This window comes from Sminthopsis crassicaudata, chromosome 4 (assembly GCF_048593235.1).
Source record: "Sminthopsis crassicaudata isolate SCR6 chromosome 4, ASM4859323v1, whole genome shotgun sequence".
Classification (NCBI taxonomy): Eukaryota; Metazoa; Chordata; class Mammalia; order Dasyuromorphia; family Dasyuridae; genus Sminthopsis; species Sminthopsis crassicaudata.
In genome coordinates this window covers 294,119,055-294,143,852 of record NC_133620.1, presented here as the reverse complement: position 1 = coordinate 294,143,852, position 24,798 = coordinate 294,119,055, and the positions used below count along the sequence as shown (strand labels likewise).

The 24,798-nt window shown below is 37.3% G+C and overlaps 1 protein-coding gene across 16 annotated transcripts in view; it reads right to left on the bottom strand.

Moving 5' to 3' along the window:
- STAG3 (STAG3 cohesin complex component) overlaps nt 1-24,798 on the bottom strand; it is a 34,295-nt gene that overhangs the window by 6,967 nt on the left and 2,530 nt on the right. For 3 of the 16 annotated variants that reach the window (XM_074311582.1, XM_074311587.1, XM_074311591.1), the window contains exons 1-30: nt 24,121-24,415; nt 22,697-22,879; nt 20,887-20,968; nt 19,679-19,792; nt 19,215-19,311; nt 17,730-17,806; nt 17,226-17,430; nt 16,102-16,253; nt 11,564-11,637; nt 11,303-11,426; nt 10,938-11,036; nt 10,602-10,681; nt 10,152-10,259; nt 9,853-9,961; nt 9,466-9,571; nt 9,000-9,103; nt 8,595-8,687; nt 8,392-8,481; nt 7,903-8,127; nt 7,729-7,799; nt 7,552-7,639; nt 7,083-7,163; nt 6,883-6,975; nt 6,562-6,745; nt 6,315-6,457; nt 5,652-5,753; nt 4,907-5,055; nt 4,538-4,666; nt 4,275-4,432; nt 685-853 (exon numbers count right to left, since the gene is read on the bottom strand). In XM_074311582.1, coding sequence (XP_074167683.1) covers nt 685-853; nt 4,275-4,432; nt 4,538-4,666; nt 4,907-5,055; nt 5,652-5,753; nt 6,315-6,457; nt 6,562-6,745; nt 6,883-6,975; nt 7,083-7,163; nt 7,552-7,639; nt 7,729-7,799; nt 7,903-8,127; nt 8,392-8,481; nt 8,595-8,687; nt 9,000-9,103; nt 9,466-9,571; nt 9,853-9,961; nt 10,152-10,259; nt 10,602-10,681; nt 10,938-11,036; nt 11,303-11,426; nt 11,564-11,637; nt 16,102-16,253; nt 17,226-17,430; nt 17,730-17,806; nt 19,215-19,311; nt 19,679-19,792; nt 20,887-20,968; nt 22,697-22,869 — 3,479 coding nt within the window. In that variant the 5' untranslated portion in view covers nt 22,870-22,879; nt 24,121-24,415. Of the gene's footprint in view, nt 1-684; nt 854-4,274; nt 4,433-4,537; nt 4,667-4,906; nt 5,056-5,651; nt 5,754-6,314; nt 6,458-6,561; nt 6,746-6,882; nt 6,976-7,082; nt 7,164-7,551; nt 7,640-7,728; nt 7,800-7,902; nt 8,128-8,391; nt 8,482-8,594; nt 8,688-8,999; nt 9,104-9,465; nt 9,572-9,852; nt 9,962-10,151; nt 10,260-10,601; nt 10,682-10,937; nt 11,037-11,302; nt 11,427-11,563; nt 11,638-16,101; nt 16,254-17,225; nt 17,431-17,729; nt 17,807-19,214; nt 19,312-19,678; nt 19,793-20,886; nt 20,969-22,696; nt 22,880-24,120; nt 24,675-24,798 lie in introns of those variants that run through there. The other 13 variants (XM_074311594.1, XM_074311595.1, XM_074311588.1 and 10 more) reach the window with 11 other exon arrangements.

Genomic DNA, 24,798 nt, shown 5'->3' with positions numbered 1-24,798 from the left:
TGCAAAGTAAAGTGAGAACCAGGAGAATAATGTGCATAGTAATAGCAACATTGTAAGGACAAAATAATTGTGAAAGTGTTAGTAATACAATAGTCTGATATACACAGATTGATTAATACAATGATTCATGAAAATTCCAAAGGACACATAATGCAAAATACTATCCACACCTCCAGATAGATAACTGATGGACTAGAGTGCAGATTGAAGTATTTTTTTTTTCTTTCCTATTTTTTTTTTTTGCTCTTTTTTTTTTTTCACAAACCAGCACAGATGCATGGATATAGAAGGAGGCAAGATATTCAGAGTAATGTAGTTTGTCTAGAATACAAAGTATATTAGAAAAAAAATAACTTAATACTGAAATAAAGCTGGAAAGGTAGAATGAAGTTTTCAGCCTTGAATATTAGACAAAAGAGATTATATTCTATAGCTATAATTAGTAAAGTTATTTGAAATTCTTGTGAAAGGATCAGTATAAATCTGAGAAAAAGATAAATGGATTTGTGAATGGTAAAGAAGATCTGAAAGACAAATACCGAACAGGCAAAATAAATAGAAAATTAAAATGAGAACCACAGTAGAGGATAATTGTGGGCTCATGATAGAAAGAATCATGAAAATAGACAAATTCCAAAACACAGAAACTGAGATGCAGACTTAGACCCTTTCCCAAGTCCTTACCTTTGGGTAAATTCTGATGCAGAGCCCTCTTCTTCATCCTTTTGTCTCCAAAGGGAATCCTTCCCTTTCACAGTTGTAGAGGTAAAAGTAGGAGTCTGTGGAACACTGCTTAGAAGTAGACTCTGTTCCTGAGGTGGGCAGAAATGTTCTTGATCCTGCTTAAAAGTGGCTGTAGACATACACAAATGCACCAACATCTAGTGTAGGGGGCTTGTATATCAATCTCTTAAACTTACTCAAGGATTGCCCAACTTTATTTTTTTCTAAGATAGGGTTTGACTAAAGGAAAGACAACTTCCATGACTTGGGAATGATTTCCCATTCCCATCCCCCCAGGGATAGAATGCAATGTAAATACAAAATCTGAAGTGGGACTGTGGAAGTATATTTGGCATTGTATATTGTAATGTTTGAGCAAGCGCTTTCTGGAGGCGTAAAGGAGGCAGGAGAGCCACCAGGAAGATGATGAAAAATGGAATGACTCATTTCCTGTCCTTCTCAGCCACACACACACACACACACACACACACACACACACACACACACACACACACACACCCCACACACACCTTAGTATAATTACATCATTATAACATACAGAATATGTGTGAACTAGAGAAATACTAAGTATTAAGTATATATGTGAACTAGAGAACCATCATCTTAATCAATATCACTGAGTTAACACCTTGTTTCAAGTATACTTTCCCAAAGTTCTGGCCCTCTACAGTATATTATATATAAATTATCATACTTAGCATTCATTTTAGTCAAGGAGCTCACACCACAAACGGGAAGAAAAAATTTCTGAATTCAAAGGATGATGATAAAATATACTCCCTTGCCTCCTGTCAGAGATATGAAATAACTGATTTTTTTAAAATGCTCTATTTCAAATTTATCCTGTACAATGGGTGTCAGATAGGTCTCTGTCCTGGGCCCTCTTTCTCTCTTCTCTGTACTATTTCATTTGGTGATTTTATCAGCTTCCATGGAGATTCAATTATCATCTTTATGTTAATGAATCACAAATTTACTCATCCAATTTTAATTTCTCTGATGACCTCTGGTCTCTCATCTCCAACTTCCTAGTAGACATCAGACATCTTAAGCTCAACATGTCCAAAATTAGATCCATTGTTTTCACTTCCAAATTTTCCTCCCTTTCTTATTACTATTAAGATCATTCTTGTATCCATCCTCCCAAGTTCCCTAGTCTGGCAACCTCAACTCCTCACTGTCTCTCATCCTCCATATACAATATCTTGGCAAGGCTTGTTGGTTTTTACTTTCCTACCATTTCTTTCATACACTTCTTGACACCATCACTCCTCTGCTGTAGACCTTTATCACTTTATACTAGAACTATAGCACTAGCCTGTTGATTTGCCTGCCACCAATCTTTTCCTACTCTAGTCCATCTTTCATTCAGATGTCAAATGATCTTCCTAAATCAAAAGTTTGACCATGTCATTTCCCTACTAAATAAACTCCAGTGGCTCCCTACAACCTTTGTATCCTCTGGTATTCAAAGTCCTTCATAATCTGTGCCCCCCTCCAGGCATAGCTATTCTTTTCCATTCTTTTTTTACTTTATAATCTGCATCCCTGTTTTCCATGAACCTGAGAGCCAGAAACAGTGATCCATCACATTTTCTAACATGCTCACAATCTATGTTTCTTGTAATTGCTATTTAAAACTAAGCATTGCCATACAAACTCTGGTTCTGTACTCTACTGTAAGACAATTAACTTGGAAACAATTCCCACAGGACCCAAGAATGCCTGAATTATTCACAAATGAGTCTGTCATTAGAATTGCTACTCAAAACCTAACAATATTATGTCATGGTCCAGTCCCCATTTATGTAAATAAAGCTCTACCTTTGTCCCAGCATGTTAAGCCCTCCTCCTCAGGAGGACTTCTGACAATAAACATTTTCCTCACTTTGAAATCAATTACACTGGAAGATTCTGGGAAGATGGTGGATTAGCTAGTTGATAAATTTCAAGCTTTCCAGATTTCTCTCACAAATAGAACAAATTTGCACCTTAGGACAAAAAGACTGATGAAAAATCAAGAAAACTTGGGGCAAAAGAGAGATTGTCCTGTACAATGCAAGATGATCTGAAAAAAGACCTCATGTAAAGCATAAAAAAATATGTGTATATGTATGTGATGTGAAGCAGGGTGGGATATATGTGTATGTATGTGTATGCATATATCTACATATATATATATATATATATATATATATATACATATATATATATATATATATATACACACACATAAATAAATATATATATATATATATACACACACATAAATAAATAAATATATATATATATATATATATATATATTATATATATATATATATATATATATATATATACACATAAATATATCCTTTCATAACTATAGCCTGCTTTTGGGGGCAGGAACCAGGGTGTGTGTGTGTGTGTGTGTATGTGTGTGTGTGTGTGTGTGTGTGTGTGTAATATAATAATATATAATAATAAATAATATATAAATAATACATCCTTTCTTAACTATAGCCTGGCTTGGAGTGGGGTGGGGAAATGAAAGGGGGGAAAAAAAAGAATAAAGGAAAAAAGGTGTATAGCAGAGAACAAAAAACTATTTACAAGGAAGCAAAGAAAAGACAGACATTCGTGATTATAATTTTTTCTACTAATATATATACTTCCTTGAACTGGTAATTTGTCATTATATATTTTGAATCCTCCCTGATATTCTGCTGGATACATGACAATGTTTTATTTTATTTGTTTTGTTTTATATTCCTCCTCTATTTTTTCCTTATTTATTTTAAATAAATTTTAAAAAATAAAAAAAAATTTCAAGAAATTAATTAGAATTCTATTTGATCCTTGCTCAATTAGACTTCTGTTTGATCCTGCTCTGTTCAGTCTCTGGTTATCCACAGGTTAAAGGCCAGCTCTACACAGATGACAGACTCCATCTCCAGATTTTAGGCATCTTCACTATATTAAACCAGGTATGCTCTCCCTCTTCATCTCTACCTCTAAGCTTTCCTAGTTTCTTTCATCTTCCAGCTAAAATTCCATTTTCTACAAGATGCCTTTCCTAATTCCTGTAATCCTAATGCCTTTCTTCTGTTGATTATTCTTTATTTATCTTATAGATAGCTTGTTTGTATATAATTGTTTGCAAATATTGTAAGACTGTAAGCTCCTTTTAACTTTTGCAGTGCTTAGTACAAAGCCTGACAAATAGACATTTAATAAAGAAATTATTGACTGGGTTTGATTTTATAATCATCTGGGATTTTTTGTTCCTCTCTGTTTAGAATTCCTTATATAAAACTCAATTAATTAAAAACAGACCATGATGAAGTAGACCTGCTAAGTTAAAGAAATAGCAGTATTTATTAGTTGCTTATCAAGAAACATTATTTAGTTTTTATTGAGGAGGCTGACCACGTTCCCCCAAATTTTATTCAAGAAACATTATTTAGTTTTTATTGAGGAGGCTGACCATGAATTAGTTGCTTATCTAATGGAGAAAAGAGTAAGCTTATGAGGTATGCAAAAAGTCCTTACCTTCTATACGTCTCTTTTTGGGCTGGGGGTGTCCCTGAGGGCTGGTCTCAGAACTGTTTTCTTGTGAGCTCAGAGAATGACAATAGGAAATGATAGGGCTCCAAGAATGGCTAGATGGTTGTGGGACTTGGTCCAGGCACTTTTGCAAATAGGATAGCCTGAAACAGGAGAGAAAAGGAAAGTGGGTTTGAGTTACCAATATCCCCTCCTCACTCCATTCTTTCTATAACCACTTCTATTTCATATTCCTGGCAGTAACTTACAAGAGCTGCTTATCCTGGTGGAAAAGACGAGGTGAAAATTCTTCAAGCAGCTCCAAAAATGCCAAATTGGGAGGCTGATTTGAGGAGCTAGCAGGAGACAACTCTGCCAGGGAAAACTTGATGCCTTCTCTTGATAAGGAGAAAATTATCTTAGGAGAGTGGTTATGTCTTACCATCCCTTCAAGAACCAACACATCTTTTAACTAAAAAGCTTGTTCCCCAAAGCTCAACAATCTTTTCAGTATTATTTGTTTTCAATATTATTCTTATTTTTTTCCCTACTTCTCCTAGGCTTTCACAATCTCTGTTCAAGTCCTAGTACCTAAGTCCCACCTTTCTTCCCTCGCTAGTATAACAAAGCATCCTCACTTGTGCAGCATGACGATAAGGTCACGATTCTGCAGTTGCTGAGGTCCAAAGCTCAAGGAAAACCTCCGAGCCAGATCCCTCATCTCCATGAAGGCTGGGAGACTATCCAAGTCCTTTGGCCCATGCTCCTGTAACAGCTCCGTGTACAACTGTTCCCATCAAGTGGTGGTTTATTTGGAAAGGAGAAGAACAGTATATAAAACAGAAAAAAACAAGAATTCACATTATATATAATGGACTTTCAGAGAACTTCACCATTTTACCAAGTTTCAGAGCAATTACACAATTTCTTCAAAGTCACAATAAAACAGCTGAAATTAGATCTTCTAAATTCAAATCCAGGACTTTTTCTGTGATACTACAGCAGCTCTCCCACAACTTTGCTCAGCCTCTGAAGAAGGCATATCTTTTACCAAACCCAACAATAATAACTAAGTTGAGAAGCAATGCCCTCTCTGATAGAGATTGAGAAAATGAAAACAAGGGCAGATAAGGGCTTATTCTTAACCTCTAGGGTTCTAAACAGAAACGGGAAAGTTACATGGGGGAAGGGTGGCATCTGCTTAACCAGTCTATTTATTGAATACCTCCATACTAAATAATATGGAAAATTCAAAAGAAATGAGGCAAAAATTCTTGTCCTTAAATCATTTAACATATAATTGATAAACACTGGGCAGACATATGTAAAGGCTCTGAGGAAAAGATGTAATCAAATTGGGAATGCTGAGAATAAAATGGATACCTGTTTAAGACTAAGCAACAGAGTTTGAGAACACTGTTTTCGGTTAATCTGTCTTGACCGTATTAGTATTTCCTTGATAATGTCACCATAGTCATTGTAGAACTGAGGGAGAAACAGAGAGAAAGTTTTCCCCTTTCTACTGATAATTTTTTTCTTTCAAAACATTCTCTTTAGTCAGGGTGGAAAAAACATTAAATATAAAGAAATAATTCCAACAAAAGTTTCAAAAAGATATCATGGTTAAGGAAAACAAAAGTAAAAATAGAAATTCCATTTCTCACTATCTACATTTTTCAGACACAGAGGCCTCACAATGAGTACTAGTAGCTTCATAAAACATAGACAGATTTGGAGGAGAAAGGGACACAGGGACCTAAATTCCAGGCTTCATTAGATCTTCTCTTCTCTTAAAATTTACCAATTCCTTCTCCTTCCTTTCCTAAACAAGACATGGTAGGGAAATTTTTGAACAGAGAAAAAAAAAAAAAAAACCAACCTCATTTTTTTTCTAATTTTCCCAGGCTTTCCTCATCTATTCTAATTTTGTTCTCTTAGCTCTTACTCCAATTTGTTCTATCCCTTCTCTCAGCACCTTACAGAATTAAAGATGTCTCTATGCCTAATTGTTGCTATTCCTCTCCATAATTAGCCCTATTTCCATACCTTGCTGTAGTGCTTGAAAATATCTGAGGCTGCTTCCATCTCCAGAACCCCATAGAGCAACAATTTACAGAATCCAGCCAACAGACGCCGACGCTGGTGCAATTGTTCAATCTGTGCCTGTTCCTCCTCTGCATCTTTGGTATCTAAATCATAGTACCAAGGTGAAACAAGTAAAATAAAGGCCCATATTCCTCTGACTCTGTGATCTAATCCCAATCTTAAGAATTCTCACCACCCACAGCCCCACCTCCACTCTGATAACCACTGCCTGGCTCTCCTGGCTGGATGAAGACATGGTCCATGAGAAAGCTGGCTAACTCTGTCTGCAGTGTGACCTCAGGAAGGAAGATGAGAGGCTTCAGATGATCCTGACCCCCCAAAATCATCTGAGGGCTGAAGATAAGGAGCAGGTCACTTAATAAGACAAAAGCCTGATGGGAAGGAAGGTGAAGCCAGAAATAAATAACAAAGGGTCAGACTATATTACAAAGGTAATTTCTATCTGACATGTCATCTCCTATTACCCTAATGGAAATGTCCTACCCCCAACCTTCTGTGAAGGTCTCACTTGTTCTTGGATCTCTGAGTCCACATCTGAGAGGCAGCTTTGACAGAGATCACAAAAGGTCAACAGTTTCTCCCTCAAGCCCAGCACCTGTTCCTATGGAGATGAATTGTGAAGGGGAATGATTACAATAAAGACAAAGACAGGCTTCTTTTACTATCTTTCCCCAATATCCAACTTCCACACATTAGATTCATAATCACCTGAGAAGAATTTGATCCAGAAACATGAGCCAATGTCCAAAGGATAGAGAAATAGATGAGAGTCAGTGCTGGGAGGATTATCTTCATGATTCAGTGAAGGGAAATAAAGAATGGAAAAACAAAGTACAAGAAGAAAGAAAGTTGAAAGATGTGAGAAAGGGAAAAAAACAATTTTAAAGAAAATATGTCTAGATTTAAGCCTTTGGATATTGGAAAGACTTAGCAAATATTCTCAGACTTAAAGTTAAAGTCTTCTGGAATATAGTGAGGGGGACCCAATAATTTTCTTTCAGGCAAAAAAAAAAAAAAAGATATCACTATTGGGCAGAAGTGGAGCACCTCTTAATGGTGTAAGATCCCTTCAAGTCCCTGGGGAATATTCCTAGAATTGGACAAGGCTGTAATGCTTGGCAAGTCAAGAAATTCTTTCTAAGACTCTTGCCCTATTCTCTTTTCCCCTCTGTCTCACTTGTCGGGGAACTTCTCCAGTATCCACAGCTTTTTGCAGGAGTCGGCAACATGGCTCATACAGCTCCCAGCGTGTTAGATCATGGGCACTGAAAATCAGGGTAGAGTAAAAGAAGGGTTAAAATGCACTGTGCCAAAAGAAAAGTTAAGGTAAGGAAAAGAAGAGGAATATGCTCACTTGTGAAAGGCAGAAAGGCGCTTTAGAGTGGCTGCCATATTATACACTTCATCCTCATCCAAGTAGGAGCCCTAAGGACAAAAAGGTCCTTCTTAACTCTCATTCCCCTTCTGGGGCATTTCAATATTTTGACTGTGGTTCTTGATTCCCTTCAGAATGGGAAAGCCCTCCTACCTGGGCCCTGGACCCAATCCTGACCTGTAGTAGCTCCTCTAGCTCCTGTTGGAATCGGTCAGTAAGCAGGTCTACAAGCTGGCTTCGGGCAAAGTCTACCCGGCTGAAGAAGGTGAACTCTGGGTCACAGAGCAAGTAGAGGGCCCGGGCCCCAGCCTCTAACACCATAGATTCTGTATGTTTCACCACTACTTCTTGAAGCTGCTGAAGGAGCAACTCTAAGTGCTAGGGAGAATATAAAGTCAGTAAAAAATAGCATGTAGGGAGCAGAAGCTAAAAGGGATAAAGAAGGCACCACATAAAAGTCTAGGACCTGGGAGGGAGTGACAGAATGCTAGGACAAGGAAATTTTAATTTTAAGCAATAAAATGTGAATTCTGAAAAGGAAGAACCAGAAGCTAAAAGTATGGCATCTGGATCCCAGAATGGAAACAGATCAATGGACAGGGAAATAATAAATGAGGAACATTTTTCCCACTCTCTATTTACTTTCTGTAGGCGTCCAGTGCAGTAGATGTTGAGGTCAAAGAAGTTGAGAAGCTGAAGCAGAGGGGATACCTTTTCTGCATCAGCTGAAAACTGTGGTAGTTAAAGAATGAAACACATATTAAGTTTCTTCATTTCCTTCTTCAACTCCTATTCCCTTGAAAGAATTTTTTTTTTCCCATTCTTTGATACTGATGATGCTATACCTTGGCTAGAAGCTGAGGCAGTAGAGGAATGAGGTGCTCTGTCAGTTTTACCTTATCGTCTGCCTGGATCTTACGTTCTTTGGCAGTGAAACCCTAAGAATCAGAGAGGTACAAAAAGAACTGAAGGAAACTTGGGTGAATTTCAGTTAGATAATAACTACTAAAGACTACTCTCACCCCCTGACTAAATATTGAACATTTTCATTTGTTTGCAAACACCTCTAATTCACTTTCCAGGATGAAAACAAAACAAAAAAACCAATTCTATCACATATCTTAGAAGCAGATTTATACATAGTTTTAGCATGAGGCAGAGAATAACTTAGACTGAGACATGGACAGAATCACCTGTTTTGATTCAAATTAGCCACCCTCCCACCATCCATACTACTCACAAGTTCATACCTTTCTCCCAGTGACTCTCCCCACAGGAGGGTAACCCTCTGTAGCTTGTCGGGCACTAGACACAAGGATCTCTATCAAAGTGTTCTCTTGCACATCCCCCAGACCTGAGTGAGCAATGAGATTTTCAAAGTCACAAACTAGCCTCTAATCAATGTCACCTTTACCTTCCTCCTATCTTGGCTCTCTCAAACCTTCTGAAATATATTCTCATAGCATGTTGTTAGGACCTTTCATATCTACGTATCAACATTTCTCACACATAGATTTTTGTGTCCATATTTCCCAGGTTCCAAAAAAACCCTCTTCCCAATGTAATTAAAAATTCTTTGATAAGAGCCAGGTGTTATATTCAATTTTTTATCCCCATCTTTTAAAATGTTTATGCTTTGAACATAGCAGGTACACTATGTTGAATTGTTGAATTGACTTTCTCAGAAAACACACAGTCCAACTTCCCAGTTCTCACTTTGATCCTTCTCCAGCAGCAGCCCTGTCAAACTCTCCCAGTCCTTCAGCTGAAGCCCTGCACAGTCCCACAGGCTGTCCACCAGATAAGCTGCATGGTCATGGAGCTATGGAAAAGGGAAAATCATAGGCCATAGATTTCTCTGCTGGGAAATGTACTATACAGAGTATATTGTTTCTACCCTTCAACAAACTAGTATTACTACCCCCTTCCTAAGGAACCCCACAGTCATTTAGTCATCAGTGCCTACTGCTCCCATTCTCACAGGCTCCCAAAATCCAAAGATACATAATACAAGAGTTTCTTTTCTTCCTGTGATCCACTCCTTACCACCATTCCCATCCATTCAAAATACATTAATATCCTCACTATCCTCTGTGTAGTTACCTCACTCTCCATGGAGAAAGCTAGCAAGAGATAGAAGAAATTTCTTCGAGGACTGTGATGCTGTTCTCTTCCACTTGCCATTCCTACTTCACTCTCAGGAAAGAAAAGTCTGGAGAAAATGATAAGCAAAATAAATTTGAGGGGGAGAAAGGAGTGAAGAGGAAAGACAAGGGAAAAGGGAGACCTAGAGGACATGGGGACAACTGGGAAATAAACAGCAAAAGGTATTTGGGAGAGGGAGGGAATTTGTGGTAAATGATACAAGAGGCAAGCAAGGTGAGAGTGAATCTGTAACGCACTTCCAGTACAGAAATTCCCCTGCAGCAGAGGCCAAAGCTCGGTTGGAGGCATACACCACAGGGTAGATGCTCTCACAATCAGTGTCTGTCAGTACTCCCTCCATGTTCCTGCCAAGAAATCAGGGGAAAAAAGTGTCAAAAAATCCCAAGTACCTTACAGAAACAAGATGGCTATCATCTAGAAGAAGACCTAAAACTGAATCACGAGGAATGAAAGATAAAACTCACAAGAAATTTCAAAATGAAGGATATGCAGGAAGAAGGAGAAGAAGAGGAAGAGGATGAAGATAGGTGATCTCCTTCTGTGAAGATCTATCAGCACATAAGGAAGGCCCAGCCTACCTAGAGGTAGGGAAGAGGTGTGAAGACTTTGGAAAGGCAGCCATCACTAGAAAGGCACAAGGTGATCAACACAGTCACATAATCCCCCTCCCACATATCAGAACTCACTTCAGGATTAAGGTCAGTAACTTGATGGACTCCACAGCTACATCATATTCTCGGTCCATTACCATGGAAACCATTCGATCCTATCAGGAGAACATAACCCACAAACTTTTTTCATTCTCCTAATCCCAGAGTACCAAATACCCCCAATCTTTTCCATTCTTTCCATCATGCTCTCTTAAATCTTAAAGGATCCTATGAAAAGCAAATGGAAAATTATTCTGAATGGGCTGAGGTGTAGGAGCAATGGGAATGATAAGATTAGAATTTCAGTAGGATAATAAATGGGAAATAAGTTGAAAAGAAGGAAGGACCTTCCCACCATTATCCAAGTCTAACCTTGAATCGGCTGGTAAAAAGTTCCAGACAGGAAATGAAGTCCCGATTATTATATAAGCCTTGGAGAGCCTTCAGACACTTTAGACGAACTTCCCTTTGCTATAAGAACCCAAAAGGAAGAAAAGGTGGCTGAACTCTTCAATATTTTCTTAAGAGATATTTTTTATTTCCCCATCTTGTGAAAATTACCCATTCTGACCAGGGGATTCTCTTAAAAAAGGCCTGGGAGAATCCATAAAAGATTATATAACTTCCTATCACCCTAGAAGGGAACCAAGGCATACATCTAGTGGGAATCACTTCAGAAGTCTTCAGGCTGAACTGGGACTAGAAGAAAAGGGAAAACAGAAGAGATTTGAATCCACCTTATCATGCAAGGTCCAGCCAATGTACTTGAGGTAGCTGTCAGTGAGGAAAGATGTGCTGTAACTTTGCATCCATGTCCCAATCTCTTCCATGCAGATGGCACGAATCTCAGGGAGGACATCCCTGGAACCAAGAGAAATAAAAGGGTACAACCACCTTCTCTCTATCCTGCAAGACACATCCCATTCCACAAAAAAACAGCCCTCACCTAATATTCCTACTGAACAGGTACATCATTTGAGGAGAGTCCTTTGCCTCACCTGTATCGGTGTACAAAAACACCCCTGAAGATGGCATTCATCATTCCCTCTATCTCCTCTTGGTGTTCCTGGAGCTGAGACATGACACATGGAGAGATTAAGGGGGAGGAGAGAGTGAGTTGGAAAAGGTGGCAGGCAACAATAATTATACAGGTCATTTACTCTGGTCCTCCAGTAGAATAAGAAGCCACAGAACCCCAAAGCTAGCCCTATTCCCCAAATACCCCAAATCCTCTCATTTTACCATCATCATTTCATGTTAAGTATAGTAAATAATCTGATGAGGGGATGATGTTAAGCTTCTCAAATGTGTAATGCTATCTCAAACAGTAACTATGATATTAAATCTCTGATCCATATTTTGGACTTTATCTGTGGACAGTTATAATAAATACTATTTGTGGAAGTTTTTAAAGATTTTTGAGGCATGGTTTCTACTCTCATTGGGCTAACAATCCAGCTGAGAATAGTAAACATGTACATAAGATAAACTGTGACATGATAGTATATATCATAGGCAAAAAGAATGCTATAACTGCTATATGGATAGAAAGGAAGAAAAGCCACTATAGACTAGAGTGGTAAAAAAATGTCTTACAGAAGGATTTGAATTGAACTTTAAAGGAAGTTTAGATGACTGCTGGAGGAGAGGAAAGATGAATTCCCCAAGAGTGGTACAGAGTAAGAAGTACCAAGACATGAATGCACAGGTATGGTGTGAAAAGGGATTTTTTTTTTCCCCCTGAAGTAAAAAGTACAAGGTAGGCATTTATGGGAGATAAAGTTAGAAAAGGAGATTTGAAAAAGATTTATGGAGAACCTTGATGTCAGGTAAAGGATTTTGAACTCTTATTCTTTAGACAAATGGAGAAGCATGGAAGGATTCTAGATGGAAGTATAATGAAAATAGAGCAGCATTTTATGAAAATCAAAGAGGCAAGAAAGTAGAGGGAAGAAGCCAATTAGTAGTATTATAACAGTCCAGGACTAAGTTTGATGAAGCCCTGGATTATATTTTTGTTGTTTCAATCCTTATAATTGTTGTTGTTTCAACCCTTTGTGACCTCATTTGAGTTTTCTTGTCAAAGATACTAGAATGGTTTGCTATTTCCTGATCCAGGATTTATTTTGTCAGGCAATCAAAGGTTAAATGATTTTGCCCAGGGTGATACAGCTAAGAAGTGTCTGAGGCTGGTTTTGAGCTCAGGTCTTTCTGACTCCAGGCCATGTAGCTACAAGTTGTTTTTAAGGAAGCAAAAAGTAGGAATAAAATTCTTCTAAGTAGGAATAAAAAGCAAGAAGAAACAAATGTGAAAGATATAATAAATCAAACAGGACTTTAGTCCTTAATATAAACAGAGGAAGGAATCTGTAAAATACTGTACTGGGAGCCAGGAAGATCTATGTTTAAATCCTGCCTCAGATATTTGTTGACTGTATGAAAGTTCTCCTTTGTTCCTTAGTTTCATTATTTATAAAATGATCCTTAAGGTCCGTTCTAGATCTAAAAGTTTGATTATATGATCCTCTAGGTATAATCCAAAGCTTTTAAGTCTTGAGTGACTTGTAAAATGTTTTATCTTCACAACAAACCTGGGAAATAGGTAGGTATTCTCTACTGATGAAGAAACTGAAATTTGATAAAGCTAAATAATTTTTCCATGGTCATATAGCACCAGGAACAAACAGGGTAAACCTGTTTTAAGGTCTGGTTTAAGAGGGAAAGATGACCATAATGGAATGAAGAATCCAGAAGTGGGACCAATTGTTATCAGTTATGATTGATAAACTCAAAATCACAATGCTTTGTGGAAGAATTTTTTTTTGAAAATTTGACATTGTTCCAAATTTTTCTCCCTCCCTTCTCCCACCTCTCTCCTCCTACACAGCAAACAATCCAATATATATTAAACATATGCAATTCTTCTATATATAGTTCCACATTTATCATGAAAGCTATTTTTTAAACTAAAATTAAGAAAAAAAGTAACATTTTCTTAGTTGTGGAGATTAAAAACTATTTCTAGAAAAATGAAAATTATTAAGGACAAAACAAATTAATTTATAGACTATTATGCAAAGGATTGTGCCAATTTAAGGAATTCACAGTATGGGAATTCCTACCACTTGCACTAATATCAAACTTTTTATGACTTTGGCAATAAGTCCTGGCAGTTGCTTAAAGGTAAGAGTGTTCACATCTCTCAGACTGGCTGTCTTAACAGAAAAAGATGATGATAAATGGAGGAGATATAGGGAAAATGGGACACAAATACATTGTTGGTGGAGTTATGAACTGATCCAACCATCCTGGAGAGCAATTTGGAAGGGATATAAAATTATGCATACCCTTTGATCCAGCAATGTCATTACTGGATCTGTATCCCAAAAAGATCATAAAAGAGGACTCACTTGTGCAAAACTGATTGTAGCAGCAAGGAACTGAAAATTGAGTGGATGAATACCCATCTGTTGGGGAATAGCTGAATAAGTTATGGTATATGAAAGTAAAGGAATATTGTTGTTCTATAAATGATGAGCAGGCTGATTTCAGAAAAGCTTGGAAAGACTTAGATGAACTGATAATGAGTGAAGTGAATAGAACAAAGAAAACATGTACACAGTAACAAGAATTTTATGTGATAATCAACTATGATGGACTTGGCTCTTCTCAACAATGCAGTGACTTAAGGTAACTCCAATAAGCATGTGATGTAAAGTACCATCCACATCCAAAGAAAGAACTATAGAGACTGAACCTGGACAAAGCATAGTATTTTCATTTTTTTGTTGTTGCTATTTTTTGGTTTGCTTGGTTTTTTCCTTTCCCTTGTTTTTTCCCCTTTTGATGTATTTAGTTGTGACAAATATGGAAATATATTTAAAAGAAATACACATGTTTAACTTATAGCAGACTTCTTGCTGTGTTGTGAAGGCAGAAGGGGGGAGGAGAGAAGAAAAATATGGAACATAAGATTTTGTAAAGGTGAATGTTGAAAATTATCTTTATATGTATTGGGAAAAATAAAATACTACTAAAATAACAAAATAAAATAAAATGAGGATATTGAATTAAAAGAAAGAAATGATGAGCAGGATACTCTCAAAAAAAACTTTCTGGAAAGACTTCCATGAGCTGATGCAAAGTGAAATATATTGTGAACAAAGCAACAGCAATATTTCAAGATGATCAGCTATGAAGGATTTAGCAATACAATGATTTAAGACAGCTCTGAAGGACCAAAGGAAAAAGACCATCAATCCTCAGAATTGATGTCTGAATACAGATTGAAGCATACTTTTTATTTTATTTTATTTTTCTTGAAGAGTTTTTTCCCTGGTCCATGTTTTCTTTTACAACATGATTATTATGGAAATGTTTTGCATGACTATGCATGTATACAACCAATATCAATGAGGTGGGGCGGGGAGGGAGGAAGTTAGAGGATCTGGAGCTCAAAAGTTTTAAAAATGAATGTTAAAAATTCTTTTCTATATGTAACTGGGGAAAAATAAAATATTAAAGAGAGATTTCCAAGATTTGATCTATCAGTGCAAAGAAAATACAATACAGCTATTACTGATATTCTGACAACTTGGAGAGGGCCAGGAAAAAACAGAACAGGTAAGAAGGCTCCTTGTTTGGAGATTTCATCATGGAACATCTCTCATCATGAAAAAGATCCTATCAGACAAATCCTGTTTTAACAGATACATAGAAGGAAAGTCTTGTCAAACATGTGAAATGTGATACTAGATTCTGAAATAAAGGGAAAATGTAATGTTTTCTCAGAAGAAAGAGAAAATCTAAGTGTGTTCTACTGTATAGATACATTTTTAGATATCAGGAAACATTCAGATTTCATTAGGACCTCAAACTGATAATACTGTCTTCTTACTAATTCTCAACTTTCCACATCTTCTCAGCGATTTGGTTCCTAATTCACTTGGTGTTGGGGACTTGTTCAATACTTTTAATCATGTCCAACTCTTTATGACCTCATTTGGTGTTTTCTCAGAAAAAACTATGAATGGTTCACCATTTCCTTCTCCAGTTTATTTTGCACATGAGGAAACTGTAGCAAACAGGTAAGTGATTTATCCAGGGTCACAAAGCTAGGAAGTGTCTGAGACCAGATTCTACCTCAGAAAAATGAGTTTTCCAGGCCCATTGTTCAACCCATTGCATCAACTAGTAGCCCTAGACTCTCCTACATGTCACACAAACATTAAGCATTAGATGTTTCAACTATAATACACATATACTTTTGATGACAGACATGAAAATTAAAATGAATTCTGTCAAAGTATGGAATCATTTTTAATGTCCATTAGAAAACATGGAGACCTCTACTTATTGTATAATGACTTCTTACAAGTCTGTAAGGGCCAATTACAATTATGGCGTGGGAAAGTGAAATTGTGTCCAGTAATTCGCCATAATAATAGACCAGAAAAAAACAAATGAAAAAATTTTTTAAATAAAATAGACCATTAAAAGAGTTGGAAGTAGCAAAAGGTGTACATTACATCCTCACCTCCTTGCGTTTCTCCAACAGGCTCTCTAGACGTTCAGGGGATCTGTGGCCCAGACCTTTACTGCGCTCTGCCTCATACTGTCGTTGATTGTTATCCTTTTGAAGATTCAGGTGAAGGGCAACTCTTACTAAGCCAGTCATTAATTTCATGGCTATAACGAAAGTGGGGAGAGGAGGAGAGTAAAAATAAAACAAAAAGGATCAGAAAAAATAGATGTACAAAGGAAAAAAGGATGTCACAAAGGAGTAAGAAATGGAAGAGAGAATTATGTTAGAAAAACCCAGATACAAAGTTGATGGGAAGGGGTAGAGCAAGCACTCAATAGTCCTACTTTGAATCTAATCCTTTTGAGATTCTCTTTAATTCAAAAATGGACCTATGCCTAAGTATTGTTACCATGGCAGTCCCTCTCTCTGAACTACTTCCATTAACTAATCTTAACCTGACTGGAATATTTGTCAGTTTTCCTGGCCTAGTCATGGTTAAGCTTTTTCTTTCCTTAATGTATAAATCCAAGAAAAAGATGAGGTTTATCAAAAAGAACTTGACCTCAGGGGAAAGCACCTAAGGGGAAAAGGTAAAATAATTCAACATAAGAAGCACAAAATTAAATTTACAAAGATTGGAAATCCTGTCATAGATTATCCCTAATCTAATTAAAGAAGATAGATCTGGCTCCAGTTCTAGTCTAACAGGTTATATAATAACACTTTTTGCCTTACACGCATGTATTCTTAAAGCATACCCAATATTCTTTCTACTACATTAAAAAATTACTTTGCTTATCTGAAACCTGAAGATGAGCTAATAGTCCCCTGGGTCAGGAGGTTTTGACGATATTCAATATACTATTCCCCATAACATATCATCTTTACATTTAATTAAACAAAATTTGGGAAAGTTACAGATTCTCATACTGTTCCTATTAGGAAAGAGTGCCTACCACTAATCCAGCTAATTGTGACATTCTAAAAGTAAGCTAAATGGGATAATTTTGGTACCAAAGAAGCAAACTTTTGGACTAAAGAACTAGGATTCTACTAGAAAGATCTAGGATTAGTGACCAGGCTGCCTGGTTACTGAGAAAAAAAATTTTCCCCCACTTCATTAACTATATACTTACCAGCCAGTGTGCTGGTATGACGGAAAGCACGGATCTGAGAATCAGACAGTCCAGTGAGTAGAGAAATGAGGGTATCCATGAGGAAATCATCATAGAGAAAGCTGTACTGACACTGACACACCAGTGCATTCACAAACTCACAGAAGCTGCTTCGGAACTTCTTCCAAGTTGGACCTGGTGCTGCCAGTGGGTATTTTACAGAATCCTACCAAAAGAAATAACATTTCAGTGGGAAAAATCATTAAGTAGAAGGAGCCCCTTATGACCAAAGTCTGTGCCTCTCTATTATTCCACAAGACTTTATTCATGCCTGTTTTCTTCTTTCCCCATTCTGTTTTCCTCTATTCCTACACTTTACCCTCGAAGAAAGTCTTGAGATTTCATTCAGGAACTCTCAGGCTTGAAAGCCATACTATAAGAAAAGGATAAGAGTTTTTCAATTGAAAAAAAAAAAAAAAGAAAAAAGATAGATATATGGAACTACCAATTTCCTAATCTTCCCACCTCATCAAACTTCTCTGTAAGATGTTGGATGATCTCTGAATTTTGCAGAGTCTTGAACATCTCATGGGTTACTACACCTGAAGGACAGAGGAATTCAGATTTTAATGAATTGGAGATAAGAGTAATTTAGCTATTTTCCATTACATCAAGCAATGAAGTAAACAAGAACTTTATATTTATCTAGTATTCTAAAATTTACAAACATTTTAAACGTATTTTGTTTAAGCTTCACAACAATTCTGTGATAGCAGAAGCACTATCCATCTTCATAACATAGATGAGGAACCAGAGACTTGCCCAATCTCATAGCTCCTAAGTGATAGCAAGACAAACAAGGTACCACTATGCTTGCTGCAGGGATGAAGTACAGAATATTTTTTATGTAAATACATATAGTAGTACTGCTACTACTGTGATTTTAAGTGAGCCGAGATGTTGTTTAGTACAATCCCTTCATTGGACAGATAAGGAAATTTAAGAGGGGAAGAAGAAAGAGCTGGTATATAGAACCCAGGTCTCTTTTATTCTTTTACCTAAAGCACATTATGTCACTGAGTTTTCTTCTTCCCTGGGTGCTGACTTTGCACTTGCTTTTTAAAAGAAAAAAGAAAAATTCTCTATCATCTCTCATCAAAGGAGGAGGAAGAGGCTTTATCATTAATCCTCTGAATTAATCCACTAGTACTAATTATGGTTATTGCTGTTTTTTTTTTAAACATTCTTGTAGTTATTTATAAATTATTTTCCAGGTTCTGCTTATTTCACCCTGAATCTGCTCATATAAATATTACCAAATTTTCTTGGAATTTTTCATAAATATATAGTTTGTTATAAAACTGTTATCTTAAATATTTTAACAATTTATTCAGTCTTTTCCCAATAGATGAATTCCCACTGCTTTCAATTTTTTACTACCCCAAGACTTAGAATGAGTTAGATCTTGAGTTCAAATCTTGCCTTACACTCTTTACTATGTGAAGCTAATCAAATCACAACCTTTTGTCTTTAGTTTCTTCAATTGTAAAGTGAATTGTAAAGCTGCCCCACAGGACTGAGGATCAAATAAGATAGCATACATAAAATAAAAGTGCTCTGCAAATATTAAAGTGCTATGTAAATATTAGCTCTTCTAGGTGACATTTCCCTCTATCTACATTACTTAAAAGTAAATGTCTGGTCAGTTTGGTGATTATTCTACTATCTTCTCATGTTGTTTTCCAAAACAGGCCAATTCATAGGGTAGTAATGGCCAGTCCTCCCAACATTTACCTTTTTCATCTTTACTGTGTCTTCTCCTGTGGAGATATGCTGATTCTTTTTCTAGAATCTTCTTTACATCTGAGACCTGAGCCAGCTTCTCATATAGAAGTCACCTAATTTGTACTAGCATTGACAAAAGGCCAACAGGACATACACTAAGGCTGTTCCCTTTTGCACCTCTTCTCTTCCCTTTGTACCAATATCAAAGGTAAGGAGTTTCCTTACCTTTGCACCCACAAGCCCCAATGAAAAAGTTAATGAGCTCTAGAAATCCTGCAGCTTGGTCCTGCTTGTAGCTCTCCAGCCAGTCATCCACCACAATCTAAAGTAGGAATGTCAGGAAAGAAAAAAATGGAACTGAGAGGTGACAAGGATAAAATCCAAACATGTACCTCACACCCAAGTTCTTTCCTTGACATACTGTAACTCATTCCTTTCTCAGTCCATAGTTACAGAGCTTCACCTATCCTATCTCCAGAAAGGTAACACTCCACCCTCACTTCCCAAGCTTCCATTTTCCTTAATGTTTTAAAGTTTTCCCTAAAGTCCAATATCAATCTTTCCTATCTCAGTTTAGGCTCATTAAGATATCTAAACCAACCCCAGGCTGTAGACACCTGGCTTTATCTTCCCATCATGCAGAGAATAAGCCAATAACAAATTAAAGAGATCAGGAACTGTGCCTTTACCTGCATGGCACTCTTAGCAGTCTTCACAGCTTCTAAGAGATCATTAGAAGAGGGTTTCAGATTCCTATGGCCATCATACTCTTTTTGGGACCCCTTCCTTGGATGCTTGGCCACCTGGGGAAGTGCAGAGAAAGGGTATGAGAATGGAATCTCATGTATGATCCCTATGTACAGAAATATTACAATTAATGCTCCTATGAGCCACAAAATGGTAAAAGTTACATGTGTCCAATGACTAAGAAATGGCTAAACAAACCAAATGTAGTGGAATATTAATCTGCTATAAAGAATAAGAGATACAAAGAATTCCGAAAATCACAAGAACATTTGCCTGAAGTGATAGAGTAAAGAACACAGATCCAAAAGAACAATAACAAAAATTTTGAAAATAAACCCAACACTAATCAGGTCAAACGGATGATGCTTGTACCAAATTATTCAAGTTACAGTACATGTTCCTTCGGTTAACAAGAATAAAATGTACTGTAGGTTCAAATCACTATTAGAAAATTTTGACTAACAGTTTTAAAGGATGAATTTCATAGGAGTTGGTTGAGAAGCATCTTTTGTATCAAAATAAAATTTTATCAATTAAAAAAAAAAGGGCTTTGAATTAGAAAAAAAGAACAAAATATAACTCCAATTTTCGTTCTCCTCTTACCCCATCTACTAGCACATGAAATTACAAACCAAAGGGAAAGTATTTTGGCTATTAGCTTAAAGTTCTTAAAAAGTTATTAAAGACACAATTCATTTTAAATTGATTTCACAAAATTTTAAGATGAAAAGTCCCTGAGAAATAATCTAGTCCAAATTTCTCATTTTATGAGAAAAATGAGAGAACTGAGGTCTGGAGAAATGAAACCACATGCCTAAATAGTGGCTGAATTTAATGTCCTGACTGCTTGGCTAGCACTCCCTTATCATGCTGATTTACATGTTAACTCATTTGGAATTGGATCAAAAACAATCACTGCTTTTCACCCAATGTCCAGTGCCCCTAAATCTTATTCCTATCCCTTCATATTCTTATTCTTATTCCTAGCCCTACTCCTTATTCTATTTCTTTAGCTTTATTTCTCTTCTCCATTATTCCCAAACCTGTTATTTCTCATTCAATATCTTTTTAGGAATTCTTTCCAGCAACCACATCCCATTTTGCCCATTCCCATTTTCCAAATCAAAGCACAAAAAAAACTAGGACTCACTGGGGTGGTCTTGGGTTGTTTTCTGGCCACCCTCTTCTTCATCTGCTGCTTCCAGACATCCTCAAAGTCTCCGTCACTATCCCTATGGGAGAGCATGATTCCCCTTAGTTATAATGTCTCATGCCAATTCTTACACTCATTCTATTAGAAGGAAAAAATGGTTGAGTTTTAGTTCTCTATCCCTAATCTTTCCCTCCCTAACGAAAAAACATCTGCCCTCTAGAGCTAACTATCTTTTCTAAGGAAAGGAGAATTATGTTTACTGTAGCCAGAGGTATATATGTTAGAGCTATCCCATGATTGAAAGCATAGGACCCAAGAATGAAAAAGTAAAAAAGTTGTTGAATACAATCCTTTCCTAAAGATCCTTTGGAACACATGCAATTGTTTAAGCTGGCATAGGAAATTATCCTGCCTATAGAAATGGCTAACCTCAGGAACATGAGAAAAGATGTCAAGGAATAAAAGATGGCTATTGCTCATGAGCAGAATTTCAGTATTCTGAAAATTAAATTGTACTCCTTAAAATATGATACATATTAAAGGCCTAATTCAACATGGTTAGTTTAAAATATCACTACTAGTTATGTTCCCCCAAAAGCAATAGTAAGTGAACTAATAAAAAAATCTTCCAAAGAAGATAATTAAGATGTGGCCAATAAAATAAATTCCATGAGGATTTGGAGGAAGAATGATGTGCACCTAGACCTTTAACTTCTTCATTGTAGAGTTGAAGTAAAAACTCCCAGTATGTAATCTCATGCACCAGTGTAGATTAGCTATCTATATCTATATCTATAAATAACATAATCTTAGAACAGGGATTCAAAGACTTGTGGTCTGTGACTTTGTTTTTTCAAAAATACTTTGACAATTGTATTTTCTTTGTATTCCTATGTATTTTATTTCATGCATTAAAAACATCCCCTGAAGAGGAAGATAGGCTTCATCAGATTTCCAAAGGTATCCATGACTCAAAAAAAGATTAAGAAATCTTGTCTTTGAGAGTTATTGGGGTGAGATAAGAACATATATTTTTAAAAGTTGGATTATTCATGTGTTTGGAAAGATAAAGACTCAGAGAAAGGGATATGGTTGAAGTGGCCCTAGTACCCACTAAATGCTGAATATTGTTAGGCACTAAGACACAAAGGTTACTCTTCCTTTCCTCTATTATTGAAATACACTCCTTTATTTCTGTCTTTTGGTTCCCTTCAGTTCTCATCTAAAATACCACCTTCCAAAAAAAGCCTTTACCACCCCTCTTAATGTTAGTGTCTTCCCTTTGAGATTATCTTTAACTTATTCTGTTTCTATCTTGTATGTACAATTAAATGCAGAAAAGATAACAGAATTATCTGTTAGAAGAAAAAAAATCATTATCACATTTTACCCAGTCTTATGCTAGTAGACTGTGAACTCTTAAGAAAAAGGAGCAGCTCAATCATTTACATCCTACAAGTAGCAGGTAGTCACTATATCTCTGTTGAGTGAATAATGGAAGATCAAAAATTTTCTATGCTACAAAGCATTTCCTTTATTAACATCAATCTAAATTGAGTTAGATATTGTTCTGAACCTGGATAGGTTTTATACCATTCTTAAACAATTATATAATCTTTGATGCAATAAGAGAATAATTAATTTGGGAAAATAAGAGGAATTTATTCATTTAATAACTTGTCAAGCACTTGCAACATGCAAAGCACTTTGCTAAATACCAAAGGAGACTTAGGCTCTTACCCTCATAGATACCACAAAATGGCAGAATACACACAGGGCTATATAATTACTTCTCAGCCCTACTCACCCAACATCTGAAACCAAAATTGAAATCCTCTCTTCAGCCCAGGAAACACTGGCAGAAGAGGTAGATGAAGCAGATGAAAACCTCTGACTAGCTGGCCTCCCATTCTGCCATGGAGATGATCCAGAACTGGAAGAGAAGCCATGGCACAGAGAAGAGGAGCGCATCACAGGCATAGTGATGAGTCTGAAGAAGGCAAAGGGGACACCATTTCAAAGCTCAAGTTCTTTCCAGTCAAAAAGCATTTATTAAGTGCTTAGTATGTTCAAAGAACTGTGCTAAGCACTGGGGATTCAAAGTTAAGATAAAAGCAATTTCTGCTCTCAAGAAGCTCAAATTCTAAATAGGAAGCTATGTAAATACATACAAATAGATAGCATCAAATGGAAGATAAAAATACTTTTGCAACTAGAGGATTTGGAAAAGGCCTTCTGAAGAAGCCAAGGAAATAAGAGACTGAAATAAGAACAAGGCATAATTGAGCCATTTGAGAAAAATGGTGCAAAGACAAATATGGAAGGTGGTATATCCCATAGCAAGAAAAGTAATCAGATAAATATGGATGGATTGAAGAAAGGAACGAAAGGAATAAAGCTTAATAAGACTGGAAGGGACTAGTTGTGAAGAGCTTTAAATACCAAACAGGGGCCTTTATATGTAATCTTGAAGATTGCTGACAGAAACTTACTGGATTTAATTAACTAGGAAATGTGACATGGGTGGACCAATACTTTACAAAAGTCAACTTGGGATGTGAGTGAAGGAATGATTGCCTAGGAAGAAACTTGCAGCAGGAAAACCAAATGAAGGGTAACTGCAATAGTGCCATTAAATCCTCTTCTTTCTTCCAAAGAAACCTAGAAAAAGTCTCCCTGACTTAGATCTGGTACATATCTGAACAGTAGATATGGCTAGTATGACAAATAGTCCAACCCAGAGACTAATAAAGGACCAACAGCTTTCTCTGTCAGGGATGCTCTCCAAAAAGGTCAAAGGTCTAGGAAGAATAGTTATCAGTAACCAAAATAGTCTGAAATGAGTGGGGCAAGTCAAAGCAAAACATCAGAGAGCAAAACCAGCAAACGAACATGTTATACAGCAGCCCCTGCTTACAGCCTTCACTGACATTACTGACACCCACCTATCACCCCGAGCCCTCACTAAGGAGGCAAGAGAAGCTCAGAGGCAAAGTGGACACGATTGTTAAAGTGCTAAGGTGGCCTCTGAACTCTTATGCTTGGATGAAAAATCCTGCTCTGGGACTCTCACCCTCTCAATTCCAGAGTTGTTGCTGCTAAACTCCTGGGCCTCAGATCGCCTTGTAACCCTCGAGACCGACAGGAGGCCCTTTCCAGAACTTCAGAGTTTATCCCCGAGTTACCTGAACCCCCCTCACTCCAATTCCCTCTCCCCATCCCCCCACACACCTCCTGCCGTCTTCTCTTTTCTTTTTTCTTGCTCCTGCCGCGGCCGCCGCGCTGCTTCTCGCGCTGAGTCACAGCAGCCGCTTCTTCCCCTCTCCCTTCTCCTTCCTGCCTCACACACTTTCACACCACAGGTATGTGCTTTCCCCGAGCTTTTTTGCAAAGGAAAAGGAAATATGCGACTTCAGAAATCACACACTCAGGTAAAGGCAGCCAGTCCAGATACGGAGCACATCCCCGCCCCTCAGGGATGAGGGAGAGGTGAGTCCCTTCCTACAAGGGGCGGCTCCTCCTTCCCTGCCAGTACCTGAAGCCTCCGCTTCTCAGGAAAGCTCAATCCACGAGGAAAGCGCGGGAAGCAGCGAGACTTCTGCGCACGCGCGGACCTAGTGACCCTAGCCCTGGGGGTTGGGTCTCAAGGCGCAGGACACGTGCCTGTCACGCTCTAACCGCCAGTCTCTCTCGTCCACGTGTCAGCCTCTCCCTGGAGAAACTGTCACGTGAAGTAGCTTCAAGTAGCTCTTCCTAATAAGCAAATTTATTCGAAGGTACCGCCTTTCTATTCCCCACTCTGGATTCCCATTGGCTTGACCCCCTGCCCAGCGTCTGGTTAGCTCTTTCAAACCTGGTTGTCCTTTTCTATTGGTTGAGTCGCACCTCTTCAAACTTCACTTACCCATC